Raw genomic sequence first — 20,818 nt, forward strand, 5'->3', positions numbered from 1 at the left:
GCCTCATATCATGGTTGATGGACTTTTTATCTGGGAGGAGCGTGTGAGAGTAAACATTTTTTTTTATATGATGTTCTGGGTGCATCCTCTCCCCTCTTTTATTTGTGTTGTATACAAATGAGTATCCTCAAATTTGCCGATGACAATGTGATTGTGTCTCTTCTTAGGGACGATGACTCTGATCATGGCCCTGTAATGTCTGAATTTATGGACTAGTGTAGCACGTCCTTCTTAAATATAAACGTGTCAAAAACCAAGGGGATGATTGTAGATTTTAGGAAGAATCCTACAGTCTTTTCACCTGTTGCCATTGATCAGCATTACAAATATCTGGGAACGGTGCAGGACCACAGGCTAACATTCGAGTCTCAGGTGATAATCGGAGGATGTATTTTTATCGTAAGCTTCGCAGTTTTAAAGTGGATAACACTTTGATGAAAAAGTTTTATTCTTGTTTTATTGAATCAGTGCTTAATTTTTCTTTTATCAGCTGGTATGGGCTGCTCACCTTCAGAAACAGGAACAGGTTGCAGGGCATCACTAAAGTGTGCAGCAGAAGTGTGCACTTAATGACTTAACTGTGTTGCATCAGAGGCGGACTCTGAAAAAGGCTCAATCAGTCCTTGTTGATCCCAGTCATACAGTGTTCCTAAATGTAGGACCAATAGGATGAGGAATTCTTCGGTTCCGTCAGCCACTGTTCTACTGAATAACTCTTTGTAATGTCAGTGTTGTATTTATTGTTTTGTTTTACATTTTGTATTTATTGTTGGTTTGTGTCTGTGTAATACTGCTGGCTGCAGAACAAATTGCCCCTTAGGGATAATAAAGTTTACCTTCACCTCGATCTTGAAACCCGCTGTTTGCACGTTGTCATGACTGTGGCCAGAGAAATAAGGAGAATGGACGCTAATAAAGGATTTTTCACCCTACAACAGTTTTGCGGGAGCTACATTTGTGCATTTGTTCTAATTTGTACCATGCCTCTTGCACAAAGTCAACTGAGATAGGCTCCAGTAACTACCCCTGCGACCCCAGTGAGGACAAGCGGCATAAAAAATGAATGAATAAATACATTTTTTTTTTCAAAATCAGCGGCTAGGGATGCTGTCAAGCTCAAGAAGGAACTCTATAGGACCTTTTTGGCCCATGGGAACCCAGAGGCAGCTGAGGTACCTGCAAGACAAGCGCTTTGCAGCTGTAGCAGTCGCCAAGCCAAAAATTTGGACATGGGAGAAGTTCGGGGAAGCCACGGAGAATGACTTCCGGAAGGCTTTGAAGAGATTCACCATTCTTCGACTCAAGAGCGGCAAACAATAAACTGTCAACAATGTGCCTGGTGGGGATGATATGCTGCTGATCTCTGTTTGAGATATTGTGGACCAGTGGAAGAAATACTCCGAAGACCTCCTCAATACTACCTACACGTCTTCCGATAAGGAAGACCACAGTGGGGACTCCACTGTGGGCTCTCCTGTCTCTGGGGTTGAGGTTGCCCAGGTGGTCAAAAAGCTCCTCCAAGTACGAGTCCATGATTCTCTTCCGGAAAAGGTTGGAGTGCCATGTCCGGGTCGGGTATGAGATCCTGCCCCGAGTGGAGGAGTTTTAATATTTCGGGGTCTTGTTCACAAGTGAGGGAAGGATGGAATGTGAGATCAACAGGCGTATTGGTGCGGTGTCTGCAGTGATGCAGATAAGCCTTGGATAAGCGGAAGAAGATGCATGCATAGATGTTGTCTTCATAAAATACTTTATACAATTGTTTAACAGAGCTGCTGCAGTAATATTGTTTTGCTAATCTTTCCTCAGGAAACTAACAATCCAAAAAAGGGTGCATTTTGTTAGTTACTGTGGTAGAATCCAGTTTTACGCTGCCCAGCTTTTATTTCAAAGCTTACTTTGCACTCGATAGGAAGTAACTATGTGCAGGTTTTAATGCTGTCTAACTAGACAGTTATGTTGTGGTTCCACCCTGCTTAGGGTTAACGATATGTTAACGATACAACAACAACATGTCAACATAAACGGACCACTTTACATAGAAATTATCGATGTCGACAAAAAGCGGTTGACCATGTATGTCGACGTCGACTTAAGCGGGCACTTCTTTGTATTGACGGACTGGAACTTGATGAGTTGGTCCACAAAAGCAACTGTACAGTATATCCTCACTTATATCCAGGCAAAGAAACATGCATCCATAAACATGTCCATTATTGACACACAACTCGGTCCTTTCACTCCAAACTCTCCCGCCAGCCTGACACTAGCTTGTGCAGTGTAAACTTGATATGAAACTTGAATCAGTGCTGACCACATTTTTGGTGTAGGATCCTTTCTAGGACGAGGGTGAACAAGTACAGCCTGCAGCTCGTTTTTTCTGGGCCTGCGGTGCATTAAAAAAAAAAAAAATTGAGTAATAAAAGTACAAATAAAACAACAGAAAAAAATGAGGTCAGAAAACGTTGCTACACATAATATAGTAAAACCGCACTTTTTGCAGGGGTTACCACCGAATGCCAAAAAAACCTGAGTTATTGAAACGCCCATAAAATTGTCTACTGTTGACACACGGCTTGCTCCTCCCCCTCTAAACCCTCCGGCTAGTTTGACCCTAGTTTGTGGAGTGTAAACTTATATAACGTGATATTTGAATCAGTCCTGACCACATTTTTGGTGTAGGAGTATTTCTAGGACAAGTGTGGCCTTTTTTATGGGCCTGCATTTCATTTAAAAAATACAGTTGAAGAGGTCAGAAAAAGTTAAAAAGAAGCTAATAATAATATAGTAAATTCCTGCTTTTGTTTTGCGGGGGGTTGCCATCTGGGACCACCAGCGAATAACAAAAAAAAAAAACATGAGTAATTGATATGCCCATGAAAATATAAATGTTTGACACACGGCTTGCTCTTTGCTCTTACCTGTATTATCACGTATTTATAAATTATTGCCGACTTATGGTGAATGAGACCTGGTCTTTACTGTTTTCTGATAAAAATATAATTGACCAAAGTCGTTCTTCATGGCGTTAATGTCTATTCCTCAGGATTTCATCAGAACACTCTCCAAAGCTGCAGATCCGGAGCCACAGTTACCTGCGTGCGGTGAGTGAGGTTTCCATCAATAGAAGCCTGGACACCCTGGACCCCAAAACCCTCCTCGACCCCAAATCGCTGCTCTCCTCACCCCAATACCGCTCACGCAATGAAAGCTACATGAGGGCCATGAGCACCATCAGTCAGGTTAGTTGTCGACACCGCTGTAAACAGTCTCTCTCTCATATGAATTCATACATACCTGGATAAATAACTTTAATAAACAGTGGGGAAAAGAAGTATTTGATCAAATTAGACAGTGAAAATTCAACTTCAGCATTGATGGTGAATGAGTCTTATGCTAGGCTCAGGGCCACTGGTGTATATAAACATTAGGGGTGCAACGATACAGAAAATCCACGGTTCGATAGCCGTCAAGCTTTGCTACACTCCACGGAAGGCGTCTACTTTATTGTACATGTTTCGTGTTTATTTGTTTAGTACCCCAAATGGAGGATTATAGAGAGAGAGGGATAAACACAACAGTTACAATGGGGCATTCACACACTTTGTGCTCGGGCCTGAAACAAATCCAAAATAAATCATTCACAATTCATTTGGATTTGGCAGTAAAGATAGTGACATATAATTCAACAATTGTGTTCGTAGATTCATGGATTCAATAGTATTCAACAATTATCCAAACGACAATAGAGCTGAAGTCAAGGCAACACATAAAAAAAAACTTTAGCCATAAGAAGATTTTTTTCAATTAATCACATAAGTGTAAAAAAACACATTTTCGGAATGGAGTTCAGGGTGCGCACGGCATTGTCAACTAGCTGGAACTAGCTGCTACAAATGCAATGAGGACTTTTATTGTATAAACTGTATCTTACTGCTGACTTATTTTATGTGGAATTTGGATAATGAAGATGAAAAATGCAGTTTTGCATGCTACTTGAGAGGCCACAACAGGAGCCACTGACTCCGGGGATTTCATCTTTGCCACGGAGAAGCAACAGTGAATCAGGTGGGGACTCATGTGACACTTGTGACTCGGGTCAGAGTATTGCTAGATTCATAGTGGTATCGATACATGTATTGTTGCACCCCTAATAAATACGTATACTGTTTGCTTACCTTTTTTGGAAAATGTCTGTTTTGGTGTGAACATGTCCAAAGACATGAGGTCCTACTAATGTCTCATTAGTGCTGCGTCAACTTGCGCTGGCTGGCAGGTCTGTGCTCTCCTGAGTAAACAAAAATTCCCCCGCATCCTGCATCTTCATTGTTTCTCCTTCCTTGTCATCTTTCTTTCCAGCTGAGTGAACTTGAAGTGAACGGACAAATCGAGCAAGTGTGTGAGCAGGTCTACAGTGAGATGCAGGCTCAGGCCATGGAGGCCGCCATGGACAACATGGACACCATGGATACTTTGCCCATGCCAGGGTGTTTCCGAATGCGGAGCCACAGCTACGTGAGAGCGATCGACCAGGGCTGCGCTGGCGAGGAGGATGGAGAAGGAGGAAGACCACTGCTCCTGCTGCCGTCATCTCCACCACGCACATCTGCCACAACTGTCAGGACCATCCAGAGTAGCACAGGTACGGGGCATGCTGTATGTTATACACAGGTTTTACGTGACGCCTACCTTAACACGTAGAAGAAGTTATGAAGTGACGCTTACAAGCATTACAAGCCTGATGCAAAGGAGCCTGAGGGCCATTTTCCACCTGCAGCTCATTTTTTTATTTATGTTTTGTAATGCCATCAAATATTTATTTATCTCAGTCACATACAAATGAATTCCTAATCTTTATTTCATGTTATCTTTTTCTGGATTTTTCTTTTTAGATTCTGTCTCTGTTACAATAAATGTACCATAAAAATAATAGACGGTTCATAACTTTGTCACGATAAAAAAAATATTTTTTGAATTGATGTTTCCATTAATTGTTTTGGAATTTGTTTAATAATTTTTTGATGAAAAAATGTAAATATCCTCTGATTTCAGCCTCTCAATTGTGAATATTATATAATTTTCTTGTCATCCACGAAAGCAGAACTAAAGCTAAAACAAGATATTCACACACAGCTTTTTCCTCTTTTCTGCTATGTTGCGGACAAAACCACTACCAAACTTCCAAACTTTTTTCAGCGAGTGCCACATACTGAAAAATGAAAGGATGCAAGGGCCACTATGATATTTTGCAAAGCAACATATGTAGATATTGGGGTGTAACGACTCGTTTTAATAACGATTAGATTTGTATCACGATTCATGGTTGCCGATACGATTCAAGGACGATACGATCCGAAACGATTCAGTAACTTTAAATCAATTCAGTGACTTTGTAGCCAAAAATTCAACCAGTGTGACTGTGAAGTAAATACCTGGATACCGGACAGTGCAGGTGAAGTTTCCTAGATTGCCGTTGTTTTTTGTAAAGGAATCCGGTATAAATGATCCATAATGCTGACATACTTAAGAATAAATAATCAATGAGTTCAAATAATGCCTTAAAATGCAATACAAAATTAGGATGAAGAAAAAGTGGTACAGCTTGTCGTGGTGAATTATTTACTTTAAATCGTGCAATCCAAACCTGCACTTTGCACCCAGTGAGGGACATTATGCAAATTCCTCAGCAAATGAATGTGGTATGGTGTCTTCAATTAGGCGTTGAAACCTGTAAATCACCTGTGCGGCCGAGTGAACATATTATAACTCATGCTTACATCACACTTACTCAATCACCCAGTCAGTCAGTCACATCTTTGCTAGTACAAAGTGATGTCAACTATCCCACATTCTTAATCTCATCACTCCACATTTGTTCTGCTAGCACTGTGCGCCTGTGAATGCGTGCCAGGGATACACGTTCATTACTGACATGTTTCATGTATGTGCATATGTGTGTGCGAGTATGTCTGAAAATAGTGACAGACTGGGAGATGACAATCCTCTCCTGTGTTGCGAATTGTGCTGAAACAGTCAAAAATGCATCTAGTTTGTCCAATGTAATTGTGATGTCCACATCAAATAAAGAATAGATAAATAAATAAACAATGAATTGTGCACGGGAATACAGTGTTTTCCACGTTGTCTGCAAATTATCTCAAAACGATGTTTTAATGGCCAAATCATGAAGTCTATGGGCCAAATACCATCAAAGGTAATTGTTAAGTGTTACCTGTAAAAGGTTATTCCCTGGGATTTGGTTTGGGCAGTAAAATGAGTCGTACACTTCCATGTAGGGATCTTCTTCACTCTGACTCTTGCCACATCCAATATAGTTGCGACGTTGACGTACGGCTCAGCGTAAGAAGAAGCAACGAATCAACTGTGCTTCACAGGTCCGCTACAAGTCCCATGACCACCACATACCCGGAAGATGATGATGTCACAGACAGGCAAACTGAGTCAAGTAACGTTTAACGTCCTTATCATTAAAAATGCTAAAAAAACACACATCCATATACAGTAAAGTCTGCCGTGCTTAAATCCATTGCTTTATTTCCTACATCAGTTCAATCAATAGATGACCTTTTAAACGATGTTAGATTGATATACACGTTGTCCTGAATGGAAACTTGAGAACCAAGATCAGTGTAGTTGAATCGTAGGAAAATAAATCAATGCATCAGTGTAGTGAATGAATCGTTACACCTCCAGTGATATGCTAAGAAGTTATATATATTTCAAGAAAAAAACTGCAGCTTTATGATATAGGTGAAAAAGCGTGTTATTAGTATAAACATCACTCTTTGCTCTTTTTTTCCCCCATTTTTGCTGTTTAAAAGAAAAATATTTCAACTTTCATTCTATACCACTAAAATGACCGTATTTATTCCTCATAATATTACAAGTTTATTCTCGTTAAACTGCGACAAATATTTTGACTTCATTCTCATCAAATTACCGGTACTACTGGGTTTTTTTTTACATTTGTGCTGTTGTTTTTTTTTATGTTTGTTTTTCTATTTAAACTTTTTTCTTGTAAATTTTCTTTATGTTATTTATTCCCATAATATTTTGACTTTATTCTTGTAACATTATAACTTGTTGCTTTGGGTGTTTTTGGTAATATTACGACTTAAAAAAAACATTTTTCTTTAATATTTCAACTTCTTTTGCCCACTGCAAATGTATTATTTTTTTGGTCTGAAATGGTTATGTTGACACAATTTGCGAACCGATCAGTCGGTCTGTAGCTTGTCTGAATTTTCAACTCCAAATGAAAGTGGCAGAGCTGTTTGTTCCCTTTCCTAAATCATTTGTGATGGTATCATTTGACAATATGAGCATTGGGCTTCCATTACCTCACCCGATTATCAACTGTCCTGCTGTGGGGACAAAGGGATTTTGACAGACGCGCAAGCCGTTAAAGCATCATGCAGATGAACACAATAATGCAGCAATCATGCTATTATTAAGCTGAATTTTGCTGTCAGCCATTACAATGAAGTGGAAAGATAATCTTGTAAAAACTATAGGGAAAAATCTTCAGCCATGGCATTCAAATGAGAACATGCCAGAGTGGATACCCCAAGGGACTTTGTGTCGACTGTTTGGGATTGTCTTTATCTTCAGTGTGCTTAACTACGCATGACCCACATTTGCTGCTCCACCGGGAATTCGTTTAAAGATACAGTCACATTCACACATTCTTTAGCAGCCAAACAGTACAGTACAACCTCGTCTCTATTTCTAGATGACTGGACATTATATTGTAAACGGCACTCCAATGACTAGTGAACTGAAATTACCCATGCTGGCCGACTGCAAACGTGAACTACTGCTCCAGGACATTTTTTGTTTGTGGTGTACAGTGGTACCTCGGTTTTCCTTATTAATCCGTTCCAAAGGGTCTGTCTAAAACCGAAAAGGCAGAAAAAATTATTCCATTGGAAACACTGTACATTCAAACATTCAAAAACTCAAAAATGTTACCAAAAACACTTTTAATATAGTTTTACATACAGAAAACAATGCAAATATAAGTGATGAATGAAAGGGATAAATGACATTTATTATTTATTATTTATTATTTTAATAACAGTTAACATAAAGTTTACCTTTAATGAAGACTCTTGTTGGTGAGGACTGGCGAGGGAGAAGGGGCAGAGAGAGACACTCTTCATACTTTGCTACAAGTTACATCTTGAATTCTATCGTGTTTCTCCCCTTTCCTTATTTCTTTAGCCCCATGGTGGGTTCTTTTGCAGCCGTACTTAATAAAAAATAGGATACAGTAGTATGGTGTACACTAAGAATCGCAAGATTTGGTGTTGGATGTGTGATCCAAGATGACTGACTAAACAAGATTCGACGTACAAGAGTTTGTTGTGCGCAGTATTGTACTGTATAATAACGGACAGTGTACAAGAACCAGGACAAAATTTTGGTAAAAAAAATCATAGAAAACTGAATCATGTGAAAACTGGGGTGTTCAAAAACTGAGGTTCCCCTGTATTTGTAATAGTGGACTAATTTATGGCGTAAACTAGGGATGGGCAAACTTTATGAGCCGGGCGCCACAGAAAGTTCAAAACTTTGGCCGGGGGCCTGGGCCTGAAGTAGATGGATGGACGGGATATACAGAGTATACAGGTATGTACAGTAAAATCTAATATTATTAATACATTCCAGAAGGTCCGACTCGAAACATACACTAACCGAATCAATTTTTCCCACAATAAATAATGTCAATTCAATTTATTTGTTCCAGAAAGCCAAAACTGTTAACACAAAATACGTTCTTATAGTTTTATAATTATAGGAAATGGAAATTGGATATGCACATACCGTATATACATTTAAATGATGAATGAAAGGGATAAATCAACATTTAATGTCACTTTTACCTTCATTGAAGATGTGATTATTGAGCAACATAGACACCACCTTGTTGTTTTGCTATGAGTTATGTCTTGAATTACAGTAAATAGTGTTTCTCATCTTCTTTGTCAAAATGCTGGCACTTGCAACTTTGTATGACTCCATTTTGAATTATTTTGCAGCCGTGATCAAAAGAAAAGCAGAGACTTGAGGTAAGAAACACTAGTGGATTCAAGGAATAACTCACAGCAAAACACGGAAATGGTGTTCATCGTGTCTTTAGCAACAATCATGTCTTCAATGACGGTAGAACTTCACCTTAAATGCTCCTTTCTAACTTTCATTCATCATTTATACAGTATGTGTTTAGAATTATTTTATACATGTAAAACTATGAAAAATGTGTTTTGTGTTAACATTTTTGAGACTTGTGGCCTAAGAGTGTTACTTGGCAAAGAACTACAGAGTCAACCGCTGGTGACATCATAGACGGGTGACGGAACTGACTTTCACTTCCTGTTTCTATGTAATAGCAAGCCAATAGGATGCTAACAAGAATGTTTTGAGATAAAAATACATTAACGACACAGTTGGACTCATGCAGTGTATTACTGACACGAGAAGACATGCGCCATGTCGTACGCTAACCGGAAAATGTACACAAACCAAGGCAATATTTTTTTGTAATTTTGAGGTTCCACTGTATACTGTACAGTATATAATGACATGTATAAACCATGTGCTTTTGTCCTTTTTTTCAGGACTTGTTCTTCTTTTAACATCTGGTAGTTGATTGCATTACTGCATGCTTTATACCAAGGTATAAGGACCAAGTAAAAAAAAAATGGAATTGAATTTTACTGGTTTTTACTGAATAAGGCACCCAGAATATACAATTACAATTTGAACTACGAATGATAAAGTATTGAACATCAAAGAGTGTGCGAACTTTGCGCCTGAATTTATTTTTGGATGGCTCTTTACTGCTGAGTGGGTGTAGGTGTTTTCCTCCCTCCTTGAATCAGCTGTGTATCCATCTCCTCCACATGTTTTCAATCAAACAAAATATGGATAAATAATGGATATGGGTAATATTGAATATAAAAATATTGGATAAAATATCATTTGTCTGCAGAACTTTGTCATATAAAGCATACCTATCCGCCCCTCTTTGTCACAGGCTCACTCTTCTTTGTAAACAAACCACCACTCTGCTTTGTATCAAAGCCTTGCCTTGTCAGAGCTGCTATGGCGTCCCTTGGATTATTGTAATGACATGCACATCACTGGAAAGCACAGAACCTCTAGTTTCAGAAACCGTTGAAATTATTTGGATTGCTCAAATGGTTCAAGACTTGTCCATCCATCCATCTTCTTCCGCTTGTCCGGGGTCGGGAGCAGCAGCCGAAGCAGAGAAGCCCAGACTTTCCTCTCCCCTGCTACTTTGTCCAGCTCCACCCGGAGGATCCCAGGCCAGTTAAGAGACATAGTCTTTCCAACGTGTTCTTGGGCTTCCTCGAGGCTTCCTGCTGTTTGGACATGCCTTGAACACCTCACAAGGCAGGCGTATGGAGTGCATCCTGACCAGATGCCCGAGCCACCTCATGTGGCTCCTCTCAATGTGGAGGAACAGCGGTTCCACTCAGAATTTCACTCGCACCTTATCTCAAAGGACTCATTTTGGGCACTTGTACCTGTAATTTTGTCCTTTCAGTCACTACCCAAAGCTCATAGGTGAGGGTAGGAATGTTGGTCAACTGGTAAACTGAGAGCTTTGCCTTTCAGCTCACATCCTTCTATACTATGATGGACCGATGCAGAGTCTGCAGCACTGTAGACACCGGTGACAAAGGGCAAAGTCCAACCCTCACTTGAAAGGCAAAACAGGCCGAGCTCTGGCACCAGTCGTACGGGGAGCAAACACACTCCCAGAGTACCCCCATGCGATACACAGTACACAGTCGAATGCCATCTCCAAGTCCATTAAACACATGTAGACTGCTTGGGAAAACTCACACGCACACTCAAGGACCTCAAGGATGCTGGTCCACAGTGGCTCAAGGCTTATGGTAGTTCAAAATTAACATTGCAAATCCTGTCGCCAATACAGCTTCAGTGTTAAAGGGTTTGAATATAATCATTTGTAAAAGTTGGGCAGGCCAGGTTAAACAGCTTAACGGGTAGTAGTTTGCGTGTGTTTATGTCACTTCCAGCTGGAGTGGATGTTTACTGCTTGAGGTCTGCATTTGTTATCAGAGTTTTGTACTATTACGGCGCTTTCCTGACCACAGATGTTGACCACAATAACAGGATTGCTTGCTGACACTTTGAACTCTGTTTGAATTCACTGAAATAAATTAATATTGCTGCTTGCAAGCCAAGCTAACAGTTTGTAATGGCCGAACTTTGAAGGAATTGCCTAGCAACGAAATGCCTCGCCAGAATAATACACAACAACCTTCTGGGTTGGAACATCTTGTCCGGGAGGAAATGTCAGATGAGACAGATAGGTCCCTGCAGAGAAACGTGATGAACAAGGAAGGAATTATATCATATGGTGCCTTTCGGGTGCTAACGATGGACCCAATAGCTGATTCACAGATCGAGGCATCATGCTCAATCACGGCAAATCGCTGGCATTAATTTGTAACTAAAAAAAAACTAACATTTAAGCCAAAACCCGGATAATGAAGTTAAAAAACAACGAACCTGAAACAATAAAAGTAAGACATGAAGGGGAAATCTAAAGGCTAACACTGAAAAACACATCATATGCTACAAATATATATTTTTCCCAACAACTGCGCCTTGCTTATGTGGCTCAACAATCAACAAAACAAAACCAACAAAAAGTAATGCCGCATTTCAGAAAAAGAACATCTACAGTAAAATATGGTGGTGGTAGTGTGATGGTCTGGGGTTGTTTTGCTGATTTAGGACCTGGAAGACTTGAAGTGATAAATGGAATCATGAATTCTGCTGTCAACCAGAAAATCCTGAAGGAGAATGTCTGGCCATCTGTTTGTGACCTCAAGCTGAAACCAACTTGTGTTCTGCAGCAGGACAATGATCCAAAACACACCAGCAAGTCCACCTCTGAATGGCTGAAGAAAAACAAAATTAAGACTTTGGAGTGATCAAAGGCCAGACCTGAATCCTATTGAGATAATGTGGCATGACCTTAAAAAGGCGGTTCATGCTCGAAAACTCTCCAATGTGGCTGAATTACAACAATTCTGCAAAAATGAGCTATAGCGCTATACAGCGCTATAAGAAACTCATTGCAAGTTATTGCGATGCTTGACTGCAGTTGTTGCGGCATAGTGTGTCCCAAGTAGTTTTTAGGTTTAGGGGGCAATCACCTTTTCACACATGGACATGTAGGTTTGGATTTTTTTCTCCCTTAAAAAAAAAAAGTTTCATTTAAAAACTGCATTTTGTGTTCAGTTGTGTTGTCATTGACTAATATTTAAATTTGTTTGATGATCTGAAACATTTAAGTGTGACTAACGTGCAAAATCACGAAAGGGGCTTTTCACACCACTGTCATATATATATATATATATACAGTATATATATATATATATATATACAGTATATATATTTGTGTGTGTATATATATATATATATATATATATATATATATATATATACTGTATATATACACACACACACACACACACAGTATATACAGATATATATACTCTCTCTCTCTCTCTCTCTCTCTCTATATATATATAGCATAATTTTGTAGAGCATAGAAAACCTGTTTATGACCTTTTAAATACGGTTTTTAATATTATTAAAGCCCTCTAGGCATTAAATAACACCATAACACCTCTGTAGTCACCTTTACACTCATATTACCCAATATAGAAGACATAGAAAATAAGAAATTTCAGACATACAGTAAATAAGACTTGTGCTCGTATGTGTTGCTGTAATTGTGTTCCCTAGGGGAAGTGAGTGACTGGACGGACAGGAAGTGATGACGGGGATTCAGAGTTGAATTTTAGCTTGGTGTGGGTGATGACCGCAACGTAGCTTTTGTTAGGGATTATTGTGCCTGTTGTGAGATCATTCAGACCTGCAATAAAAGCCTGTTGTTCCAGCGATCAAGTCTGGTGCTTGTGTGTCTCACCAAACTTTACAGTAACATTACTGAAACCATTCAAACATGAAACCCATCCATCCATTTTCTATGCTGCTTGTCCTAATTAGGGTTGTGGGGGCATGCTGGAGCCTATCCCAGCTGACTTCGGGCAAGAGGCGGGGTACACCCTGGGCTGGTCGCCAGCCAATCGCAGGGCACATATAGACAAACAACCATTCACACTCACATTCATACCTATGGACAATTTAGAGCCTCCAATTAACCTAACATGCATGTTTTTGGAATGTGGGAGGAAACCAGAGTACCCGGAGAAAACCCACGCACGCACGGGGAGAACATGCAAGCTCCAAACAGAGATTCTCAACAGAGATTCGAACCCAAGTCTTTCCAATCTCCTGGCTGTGTGGCTAGCATGCTAATTTCGGCATGAAACATCCTCAAACATGAACCATCATAATTTATTCATTAATGTATTTTTGAAAAACGTAATAGAGTGAAGCCGTGAAATTTGAACCACGATGTGGCGAGGGACTGCTGTATTTTGAGAAAAGTGGCACCTGACTTTCAGTCGCAGGATACAGATACAGTAGTCACTACCATTAAGAGATGTTTTTGGACCACACAATCACAGGGAGTAAAAATTCCTTGAGCCGAGTACTGAAACAGGTGTGTTGTTGCTGCCTATTCTCTAGTTGAATTGATCCAGTACGGAACGGATAAAGACTGCAGGGATGAGACGTCTCAGTGTAATTTTAGTTGGCTAAAACCCCATCCAGAAAAATAACTGGATTTTCAACGTCATTTGAAGACTTAAAGAAGCAAGACCGCTTCAAGGACATGCATTTCAAAGCAGACTCCAGTGAACCCTTACCAATCTGCTGATACATCAAAAATAATCAGCTGCCCTGACCTTGTCTCAAAGCAGCCTGAATATTCTGCTGAAACTCAGAATTGTGACAAGCGTGTTCTGTTTGGGGAGAAGCAGAATGAGAGCAGATAGGTTTGACAGAGTCATGTGGAGGCAGGAGGCCTCTACTGCATGCTGCAAACGTAATATTTGCAGAAAAAAATGGCCTCAGGATAATTCTCATACATTTTGCCCTAAGGCCTCCCTAAGGCTGATACTCACACTTTGCTAAGTATCACAGAAGCAGGAAGGGGAGAGCATGAAGAAATAGTCACTTTCATGTAACAATTAAGTGTCTTTATTCAATTTTGTAAAATTGGTTGATAGTGATATGTTTTGCTAAATACATCATTTCTGGCCCCCATTCATTAAAACCTTGTCTTTAACCTTTTAAGAGTGCCAGACCGCAATAATTGGGGCAGCATGGTTGCATTTATGTTGCTATGGTAACTGCTATGTGACGCTTGTAACAGGAAGAATGTCAGCTAAAAGCTCAACCAAACAAATTTTCAAATTCAAATTCAATCCACAAGCTGTTAAATGGACCAATGTAGAAAACAAGTGAGCAGTCAGAGGGCAGCATATGTCATGAATAATTTCATAAATCAGCAAAGGTACAGGTGGGTGGAATTTCCTGCTGGGCATTTCTGCCTGTCACACCTCCTCCAGTGCCCATGGGTCAGCTACAGAGTCATCATCCAGGAACCACCATTCCTCAACATTTTGCCCCTTTGACCCTGGAACTTCTCCTGGTTGTGGAGCAGTGACAGGGTCAGGACAATTCTGCACTCCCTGCAGCAGATAGGTGTTGCCCCCTGTGGCTGATGGTCTTCAATCCAGCCTCCCTGCATATGGCAGCCAGCTCAGCATACTTTGCCTTCTTGCGATCAAAGGCAGCCTCAATCTCTTCCTCCTGTGGAATAGTCAAATTGACGAGGTACATTGCCCTTGCATTGGTGGACCAAACAATGTCAGGACGGAGAGATGTGGTGGTGATCTCTGTGGGGAACCAAAGTTGCCCGTCGAGGCCAACCCTAATGTCCCACTCCTGGTCAGTGGAAAAGGATCTAGGTGCTCCACTTGGTTTGGTGTGTCTTCGTTCACCACTTTCCGTGACAAAGTTGATGTGGTTCTCTGCTGGTGGTGACTTTTTGTTGTCCCGTCGACACCTCTCCAGCACCTTAGCTAACTTTCTCACGACCCGTTTATGGCGTCCTATAAGGCCCTTGAGATACCGCAGTCTTATAGTCTGACAGCATGTGCTGGAGGCTTGCGTTGTGGGCGTTGCAGAGGTAACAGCATTCCTCGTTCCCGAATCACTGGTGCAGGTTGCAAGAACAGGGAAGAGCCTTGTCTGTGGAATATTTCACAGTTCTGACTAACTGATGTTCCTATTGATAAACTCCTTCCCAAGTTTTCCAGGTTCCCTGTTGGTCCTGCGACACAGCATTGATCTTGTATTGCTCTTCCTGCATCCTCATTACCTCCGTCACCACCATCTCTTTCCTCTTTTCTTGGTTGTCTTTGGACCAGAAGCGAGGCAACTCTCCCCATCCTAGCCCTGTGCTTCCTAGACTCTCCCAACAACCTCCTGATGTTGCATCCTACCGACAGCTCATTCGACTTCAGTTTGAGTGTTCCACTTTCGGCCTGAAGGAACCTTGGCATTTGCATTCCTTCCTGGCTCTCCTAGCTCCAGAATCCACCTGGTCTTCTCTTGCATGTAGCCCTGCCTGATGGACCGCAGTGGCAATTGGTTCTTCTCGAAAAAGGGCTGTTTTGTAAATGTTTCTTAATCTTCATTAAATTACTACTCATTCCACTCAAGCCTCAGTCGGACTCGGTCACTTACTTGTGAGTGTGTCATAACGTGTGATGGGATGTTGTGTGATAAATTAAATTAGATCAGGAGAGCAAGCTCTGTCCTTGACGGTCCTCTGGACTCCGTGGAGGAAGTGGGGGAGAGAAGGATGTTGGCTAAGCTGACATCCATCATGGACAACACCTCTCACCCGCTACATGACACTGTGGGTTCCCTTAGCAGCTCCTTCAGCAGCAGACTGTTACACCCACGGTGTAAGAAGGAGAGGTTCCGCAGGTCCTTCATACCGACCACTGTCAGGCTCTACAACACCTGCACCACCTGAACCATGTTGTAGTCACTATGTATTCTTTACACTGTACTCTTTACTTGCGTATCTTGCTTGCTGCTGTAACAAGTGAATTTCCCCGCTGTGGGATTAATAAAGTACTACTATACTATACTAAACAAGTAGGCCTAACTGCAAGATAAAGTGTGGAGGCTGGAGGCGAGTCTGGATTGAAATATTCTAGACTTTGAGAGGACTTTGAGAGGAGCTGGCTGATATAAAATACAGTATTAAAGATGTTTTATTTTGATTAAGTGATGGCCAATTTTAAATGAACAAATCAAGAATCAAGTTTGTTAATTAAAGTGTTTTTACTCACTTTTTGTCTCTCCTTTTTAGGTTATGCTTTTTTCCTACAGCATCTGTTACAACATCATATGCAAATAATAATAATAATTATCTAGCAACTTCTACCGACTTCTAAGACAGCCAATAGCTACTTTTCTTACTGAGGAGTTGGCAGCAGTGCAAATATCATTCCTCTGCCACTAGAAGGCACCGAACAAGCAAGTTCATTTACACTTATTCATTAGCAAAGATATGTACATTTACAGATATGCAAGAACCATTACCACCAGTCTTCACGTTCATCCATACACACCTTGTACATGCACACTCAAATATGATTTATTTTGGTCTTTTTCCAGCAAAAAAAATGAAAAGCTGTTGTGGTAGTAGGACTTTAAAGCTTTGTATATAATTTTATTTATTGAATGTATTTAATTCTTCACGATATTCTTTAAAACATTTCTTCCTTATTTTCTTACTACTTCTTTGATGTAGTTTCATCTTGTATCACGACATATAAGAAAACTCCACCACCGGTGCCACCGCGAACCTCCACCTGCTCGACAGCCTCCAAGCCCTACATCTCCATCACAGCACAGAGCAGCACCGAGTCTGCACAGGTACAGCAGAATTCTCACTGCAATATGTTCATATACCCGTCATTCAGCAGCGAACAATCCATGTGGGCTAATAATATACTGTACATTAGGGACTATATGAAACATCATCATTTTCTCTTGTCTTAGCAAACATTAAAGACTCGACTGTGTTGTACAGTATGTACCTGTATGTTCCAGCTGCCTGTACAAAGGATCTTTAAAATGACCCTTATCATTTCAGACCAAATATGCCTCACATGTATTTAAAGTATAACATTTCTTGAATTCGATAGTATTTGTTGCCTTCTTTGTCAAAATGCTGGCACTTGCAAATTTCTTTGGTTCCATTTTGCAGCAAAGACTTCAGGTGAGAAACACAACTGAATTCAAGAAATAACTCATGGCAAAACACTAAGGTAGTGTCCGTCTTGATCTTGTGGCCACATCATGTCTTTGGAAACAATCACGTCTACAATGAAACTAAAAGTAACCTTAAATATTAATTTATCCCTTTCAGTGATCATTTATATACAGTATATTAATATATTAATAATATTTATATATAGTATATATAATAATATTTAATATAATATTTTGAATTGTTTTTTGGATGTAAAACTATAATTTTAAAACTATAAAAATTTGTTTTATGTTAACATTTGTGCCTTTCTGGAACAGATTAACTGGATTTACATTATTTCTTATGGGAAATTTGGTTAGAGTACATTTCGGTTATAGGCGGACGTTCTGCAACGGATTAATGACACTAACCAAGGTTCTATTGTACTTATTTTGTGCAGTTATATTTGACTTCATTATCGTTTCGGTTGGTTTTCTTATTCCAGCGCTATGTCTAAAATCATTTCATTTGGGAAGTTAGTGCATAAAATTGTCTAAAAAAAGAATTCTATTTTCTAAACCCAGGATGCTTACATGGAAGAAGAGGGACCAAGGGGGGACATGACTATCCAGTCAGGGCTCAGCAACTCCACTGAAAGCATCGACAGCATGAAGGCCTTGACTGCTGCCATCGAGGCTGCCAATGCACAGGTGGCTTGCAAGGGCACCACATATATTAATCCCTTTTTTGTTGATATATAGATGTTTGGAATGGTTTATTTATCCATTTATTTTTCTGATGTAGCAACTGCGACAATGCTTAAAAACATAAGTACTGTACCTTGAAATTGCATCCGTTTTCTTGGTTAATGATATTGCAGTTGAAACTTAAAATAAAGACTATTTTAAGTTCAGAACAAAATACTGTATTTTTCTGACTATAAGTCACTTTTTTCATAGCTGGATAGTCCTGCGACATATATATTTCTATATGTAAGTATAGACAGTATATAATTAAACATGTGCTGCCTTTTAGTTATAATGGGGTGGTGGCTGGTTATTTGACAAGACCCAGAGTTGAGCTTGTTGTGACGCAGTGGGTCTGTGCAACTATAATGATATGACAGCTGTGTGGATTGAGAAATGTGGTATTTTAGACAGCAGTGTTGTTTTGGATGGGCTGCACGGTGGCCTAATGGTTAGCATGTTGGCCACACAGTCAGGAGATTGGGAAGATCTGGGTTCGAATCTCCATTGGGCATCTCTGTGTGAACTTTGCATGTTCTTCCCGTGCATGCGTGGGTTTTCTGTGGGCACTCTGGTTTCCTCCCACATTCCAAAAAGGTTAATTGGCGAGTCTAAATTGTCCATAGGTATGAATGTGAGTGTGAATGGTTGTTTGTCTATATGTGCCCTGCCATTGGCTGGCGACCAGTCCAGGGTGTACCCCGCCTCTTGCCCGAAGTCAGCTGGGATAGGCTCCAGCATACCCTCGACCCAAGTGAAGATAAGCGGCATAGAAAATGGATGGATAGGTGTTGTTTTGGACACTAATTAGGATGCTAATTATGTCTAACTTGGACATTGTAGCTGCTGTGTCAGCTACTGACTAACTAAATACACACATACAGTGGTGTGAAAAAGTATTTGCCCCCATCCTGATTTCTTACGTTTTTGTTGTATGTTTGTCAGATTTAAATGTTTCAGATCATAAAACAAATTTAAATATTAGTCAATGACAACACAGCTGAACACAAAATGCAGTTTTTAAATGAAACTTCAAACATAGCAACACTGTATACCGTGCTAACTAGTTAGCCTCCAATTATTTTATCCTAAATGTAAGAATGGGTTTGAAAGTGAGTGAGGAAAAAGGACAAAATAAGCAAGCAAAAACATACCAGTTCCACACGGAATAATAGCTCATAGTCAACCATGAAACAGCGATCATTTATTAATTAATAATTTTTTGGAAAAAACACGACAGAGTGAGGGAGCAACATTTGAACCGCAACGTAGCGCGCGACAACTGTATTTCAATTCATTTGTGAATACAAAAGAGATGTTTTGGTGTCAAAATAAGGTTAGCTAATACATTTTTTCGCATGTTGCATCCAGGCGTCATGTCACAACACGGAACAGACAGCTTATTATGAATATTTCTTCTTCAGATACATGGACCAGCCAGTCAGCACGTCAGCAACAGTACCATGACAAGCAGCCCTCATGTACCTTCAGTCCTGAGCAGGGGCCGTATTGTTGAAGACTACCGTGATGAATACAGAAAAGAAGCACTCAGGAAGGGCAAATGTCTCTCCATAGGGATTCAGGTATTGACATGAGACCCAATGATTCACAGATAATTCTGTTAACAGAAATGATTTCATAACCAGGCAATATCTGTGTTGAATTTGTGTAAACCTGCAGGTAGATGGACCAGAGGACGTTCCGGACCCAGAGGACCCATCCAAGTTCACTTCTGTCGGCGTCCAAGTGGAGAATGATAGAGGGTAAGTACTTTGACGGTACTTTTCTTGGTGGCACGTTTGGAAGCATGTTTCTTTTTGTAAAATTGATTATGTGTTATACGGAGTCATTTTACACACATTATGCCATTTAGTATTTACATTTTCAGAAGGCTGCATTTCAGAAAGCCCTCTTGAAGCTGCTATGTTTATTATTTTCATGCTGCGACTTTCCTCACATTTTTGAGGGCCTTATATGCACAAAAACTCACCAATATTTCAGGATATTTCAGGACTTGGGAAAACGCATAATATTATTAGGACTGTCAAAAATAGCGCGGTAACTGCGGTAACTAATATATTTAATTCATTACATTAATTTTTTTAGCGTAACTAACGCACACACATCATGGCAAGCCACGGCTCTCTATTATGACGACATACGGCGGCACAGTGAATCCCCCCACAGAGTCACACAGAGTGTGAGATGAGTTCATAGACACTCCAAACATCACAACAACGTCTTTATTATGCTCGTATGGGTAGTCTAAATAAACAGAAATGTTATGAAAATCAATTAGTGGATATTCTTATCACTCACTTTTTAACTCTCAATGCGGAAATACAATTTGCTAAATTTAAATGTGCTTGGAAATCCCAGAAAATTCACTCAAAACATGTGAATTCAACTTATATGACGCGGTGTCTTTGAACGCCACTCCTCATTGCTTGTACAAAACAGTTACAGTATGATTCAAATATTCTGGTGTTAAAGAAACCAGTGCTAGTTAAATAGGTTTAAATAGGTTCAGACTTGTGTGCCATCTCTTAACTTGATTTAAATTTTAAGTTAATTTGGCACTGTTAATACATACAAATATTTATAATTATGATCCTACACCTGTCATTTATATTTCTTTCAATAAAATACAGTAAAAATTGCATATTTCAGACATGGTAATGGTAATTGTTTAATTTATTGCACGCATACAAGTTACATTGGAATATATCCCATAGGACAATTTACTGTTCTACATGTCCAAGAAGAAGTAGGAAGAAGCAAAGTTTATTTAATC

At 39.9% G+C, this 20,818-nt stretch overlaps 1 protein-coding gene across 5 annotated transcripts in view; it reads left to right on the forward strand.

Annotated features, from left to right (window-relative positions):
* Window positions 1–20,818, forward strand: part of LOC129174095 (disks large-associated protein 1-like) — an 89,824-nt gene that overhangs the window by 47,723 nt on the left and 21,283 nt on the right. For all 5 annotated transcript variants that reach the window (XM_054765702.1, XM_054765719.1, XM_054765735.1 and 2 more), the window contains exons 4-9: window positions 3,047–3,242; window positions 4,360–4,642; window positions 16,835–16,959; window positions 17,863–17,988; window positions 19,449–19,607; window positions 19,705–19,787. In XM_054765702.1, coding sequence (XP_054621677.1) covers window positions 3,047–3,242; window positions 4,360–4,642; window positions 16,835–16,959; window positions 17,863–17,988; window positions 19,449–19,607; window positions 19,705–19,787 — 972 coding nt within the window. The remainder of the gene's footprint in view (window positions 1–3,046; window positions 3,243–4,359; window positions 4,643–16,834; window positions 16,960–17,862; window positions 17,989–19,448; window positions 19,608–19,704; window positions 19,788–20,818) is intronic.

The sequence above is a fragment of the Dunckerocampus dactyliophorus genome, chromosome 2, assembly GCF_027744805.1.
Source record: "Dunckerocampus dactyliophorus isolate RoL2022-P2 chromosome 2, RoL_Ddac_1.1, whole genome shotgun sequence".
In the NCBI taxonomy this organism is placed as follows: domain Eukaryota; kingdom Metazoa; phylum Chordata; class Actinopteri; order Syngnathiformes; family Syngnathidae; genus Dunckerocampus; species Dunckerocampus dactyliophorus.